This window comes from Phyllostomus hastatus, unplaced genomic scaffold, assembly GCF_019186645.2.
Source record: "Phyllostomus hastatus isolate PE091 unplaced genomic scaffold, TTU_PhHast_1.1 phas_contig_40, whole genome shotgun sequence".
Lineage (NCBI taxonomy): Eukaryota > Metazoa > Chordata > Mammalia > Chiroptera > Phyllostomidae > Phyllostomus > Phyllostomus hastatus.
In genome coordinates, this window is record NW_025333872.1 from 75,430,377 (window position 1) to 75,434,619 (window position 4,243).

At 36.9% G+C, this 4,243-nt stretch overlaps 1 protein-coding gene across 1 annotated transcript; it reads right to left on the reverse strand.

Moving 5' to 3' along the window:
- Nucleotides 1-935: 935 nt before the first annotated feature.
- LOC123821904 (trace amine-associated receptor 4-like) lies at nucleotides 936-1,980 on the reverse strand. The gene is given in 2 exon segments (XM_045843606.1): nucleotides 936-1,331; nucleotides 1,333-1,980. Coding segments are annotated over 2 exon segments (1,044 nt in total).
- Between the last annotated feature and the right edge of the window lie 2,263 nt (nucleotides 1,981-4,243).

The window sequence follows — 4,243 nt, forward strand, 5'->3', positions numbered from 1 at the left end:
GTATATACACAAAAATAATATATTGACCAAAAAAAAACACACTTCTAAACTCTTTCTCCATTCTTCTAATTTAATAAGACAGTTCAATTTTATCAAAATATTGCAAACCTCATGGCAACTCTTTTTGGAAAAAGGTTTAACTCAGAACCAATAAAATATGAAGTAAGTACAACTGTCTGCTTCCTTCTCTCTTTCTGTCATCCACATGCTGCATAATGCAGGCTCCCAGTATTCTCAAGTTCTCTCCACACTTCCCTAAGATGTAACAATAATCTCAAGAAAGATTAAGGTAAACTGTACATGGCTGTCATTCAGTGTGAAGACCAATTCTGTCTTCTCTTTTTAAAAATACTTTATTTATTTATTTTTAGAAAGATGGGAAGGGAGGGACAAAGAGTGGGAGAGACACATTGATGTGAGAAAGAAACACCAATTGGTTTCTCCTTGCATGCCCCCCCCAAATGTGGACTTGGCCTGCAACCCAGGCATGCGCCATGATAGAGAACTGAACCATTGACCCTTTGGTTTGTGGGAAAATACCCAAATGACTGAGCCACCCTACTCAGGGCTATGTCTCCTCTTCCGATGTTTACAAGAAAAACAAGTAGAAGACTGTTATTATTTTATTTAAGCCAAATAAGTGAAATTCTGAATCTCTAATTTTAGAAATTCAGGAGTCAGCAAACCTTGGCAGAGAGTTCCATGTAGATTTGCTTAGAAGTGCTTTCCTCAGAACCCCAGGAATCAGCCACTGTGGAAGCTCTGTCATGCCCAGAAGACTCAATTTAGTGCTCCTACTTAGGTGTCTGTCACACCAGCTGGATGAATCTCCTGATCTACTCCACACATGTCCCTACCTTGGGGTGGAAAAAGCATCCAAGATCCTTTTGAAAAGAACCAGGAAAGGACCTTAGAGAACAGAGAGCATTCATTGCCTAAGCATGTCCAGGAAACAGGTTTAGGGTGGAAGAGTCGGGGCGGAAGATTATTCCTGTGATGATCATCCTCAATGCCTTTCGAAACCAAGGATAAAACATGCCATATATGATGGGATTGAAAGTGGAATTGAAATAACCCAGCCAAAGGCAGATATTATATACATCTTCGGGAGTTGTAAAATTAATGAAAGGGTCTGTAATTGTCAAGAGGAAAAAGGGCAGCCAGCACAGCACAAACACTCCCATGACTATGCTTAAAGTCTTGGTGGCCTTGCTCTCTGTTTTGGATGATGCTTTCATTCTCCCTTCTGACCCAACCTCTTTCCTCATAGGACCCATGTGGATTTGCTTAGCATGCTTCCTGGCTACTGTGAAAATGTGTATGTAAATCCCCAACCATTACTGTCCCAGGGAGAAAGAAGGCTATACAGGAAGCCAAAACTCCCCAGAGCTTGTTAAATATCAACACACACAAACCAGTGCAGTCAATGGCTGCAACAAAATCTTCTATACCAATGATGTTTAATTCTGAGAATACCAGGCCAAAGGCAAAAAAGATGGGAATAGACCAACTGATGAGCAGAAAGACCTCTATGACGGGGATGGTAATTTTGTTGACATAATGCAAAGGGTCACACACAGCATAGTAACGATCCACTGAGATGAAGCAGAGGTGAAAAATGGAGGTGGTACAGAGCATGATGTCACAACAGCTGTGGACTTTGCAAAAGAGATCTCCATAGTACCAGCAGGATTCGATGGAACGGATCATACTGAAGGGCATGACCACGCAGCTCAGCAGAAGATCAGTGGTGGCCATGGAGAGGATCAGGAAGTTGGTTGGGGTGTGGAGCTGCTTGAAGTGAGTGATGGCAATGATCACAACCAGGTTGCCCAGTATGGTCATCACTATAGCACCAATCATGACCGTGTACATGGCCGAGACAGTCAGCACAGACCTCACATTTCTAGGGCATGAGTTGTTAACCAAAGCAAAGCAGACTTGTACTTCTGGGGCCTTCCAAAGTTCAGGTGAATTCATTGTCTTGGTGCCTTAGCTACTACAAGTCTTTTTGTAAAAGTACTGTGTTCCTCTCCTTTCTGTGAAAGAAAGGAAAAATGACAAAGATCATTGGCAACCTTTCAGAAAGGCCCAGCTAGCTGCGTTTCCAATCCCAGGTTGAACCCCACACTGGTCATGAGTGTTGCTTTGGATCCTGCCACTTAATACACAGTATACTCACAATATACACAGATATATACAACATAAACAACATGCACAAAGAAAACATTTCTCTGTAAAGTGCAAACAGTATAGTTTTTAGAATTTAGGGCAATATGTAGTAAACTGAAAATATTAAAGCCTACAATATAATGCATAACCTCACTTTGAATAACCTCAAAGTAAAAGGGAAAATATCTCAAATGATAGGCTGTATAAATCTCACAGGTTTATCTCCTTTTATTTAGGAGCAATTTCATGAATTCAAATTCAGGTTGGTGTTGTTCACAGATTTCATGTCTCATATTGGAAACAAATTTGACATATAGACCTGCTCATTGTTTAAGCTGTAGCTTTATATAGTTTATGCTTTTGCTCTTAAAATGTGGGATCAATGGAATTGACTCACCCAGAATATGACATGGGTTTGAATTGTTTTTCCAGTGCTGGGACTGGATGTGTGACTCTGATGACCAATGACAAGCACTAGTGAGATCCAGCGCCAGGTTGTTATGTGGACTTTGGCCTGAGAATACATTAAAAGCCCCTGGTCTGTTGAGAAAATGAGCCCACAAGCACATCTTACCAGATTTAATTGAAAAACATATTAATGAGAATGCAAGTACCTTTGACAGTAATATTTACAGTATTTGCAACTGGAGCTCAACATTCTTTCCCATGCGTATTAGTTGAAATCTTACCAGTTTAGCACATTTCATTTGATCTGGATATAGTAATTTAATATCTCAGATCAAAATTTTTCTTTAGTATCTCAGATTAAAATATTTTCTAAAATATTCTGACTGTAACAATCAAATATTATGCTATTAAGTTGAATTTGAGAAACAAACACATAGAGAAATAACATGTAAGAAGGACAAAGACTCATTTAACTTTCTTACAAACTACAGTCTATCGATTTTGAAACACAGCACAAATTACTTCATTACTTTTCACTTTGGTTTCTAAGCTCTAAGATCCTGATGTAATACAGTTTTACATACCTACTTACCTTCTTTATTAAATTAACTTTATTCTGCCTTTTATCTTCTTTGCAGTTGTGAATTAATTTTTTATTGAATTCATTTTAATGATCTATTAAAAATTGTCTTTAAGTACAACTAGCAATGAACCCCAGAGTTACTGAGGTACTTGCCTCCGTACGTGCACAGACACAGCATTCCTGAAACACAGCAGCCTCATGGATGAGTGTCCTGTGTAACGTTTCCCGGAAACAATGATTCATTTAACTCTTAGGTTTATAGGAAAATTTTATTTATTTTCTGTTAATTTTTTTGGAGAACATGACATGAAACAGCTGCTAGAAAATAGTAGTGTTATCTCATATTTCTGATGTATCATTGTATATAAGGGGAATATGTAAACCTCTAAATATTATAGTAAGACAAAAAGGGTAAGACACACATTTATTTAAAAAGTTCTTACATGTGTGAATTGTTAAGGTAATGTCGAAGTAGTAATATTTTTAAGCCCACACCTTCAAGTTTTGACCCAAAATTATAAAAACAAGTAAGAAAATGCCAATATGACTGCTGGTCTACTGCTTTGTTAAAAAAAAGAGATTTTCATGAACGTAAATGCAGATGGGGTTTGGTTTTTGTTATTTAAAAACTGAAAGGAATAGAGATTCTTTTCCTTTGAAGATTCAGTCCCACAAAAGATGCAGCAGTTTTTTAATAAAAAAAATAAAATTAAACCCTCTTTGACATCTCACTTTCATCATGGGACATTCATTGTTAAGCTTTTTTTTCCTTCTTTATCAAGAACATTGCGACAAAATAAATGAAATTAACAGCAACATTGTAAACAATCACCTAACAAAAGCATAGAAATGGTAATTATTTTTTGTTAAATTCTGTAAAAGAGCAAAGATTGCATTGTTTTTTAGTTCAAATTTAGTTCTTTAAGGGAAAAGATTACAGAGTAAGGAAACAGACACAAGGACTCTGAAATAATGATTTTGAAAATCTAAAAGTACTTTAGAATTTCAAGGAAAAAATGAAAAATGATGCAGTGAGTTTTCCTCAGGTATTAAATACCTAAAATTTTATTTCTGTATATG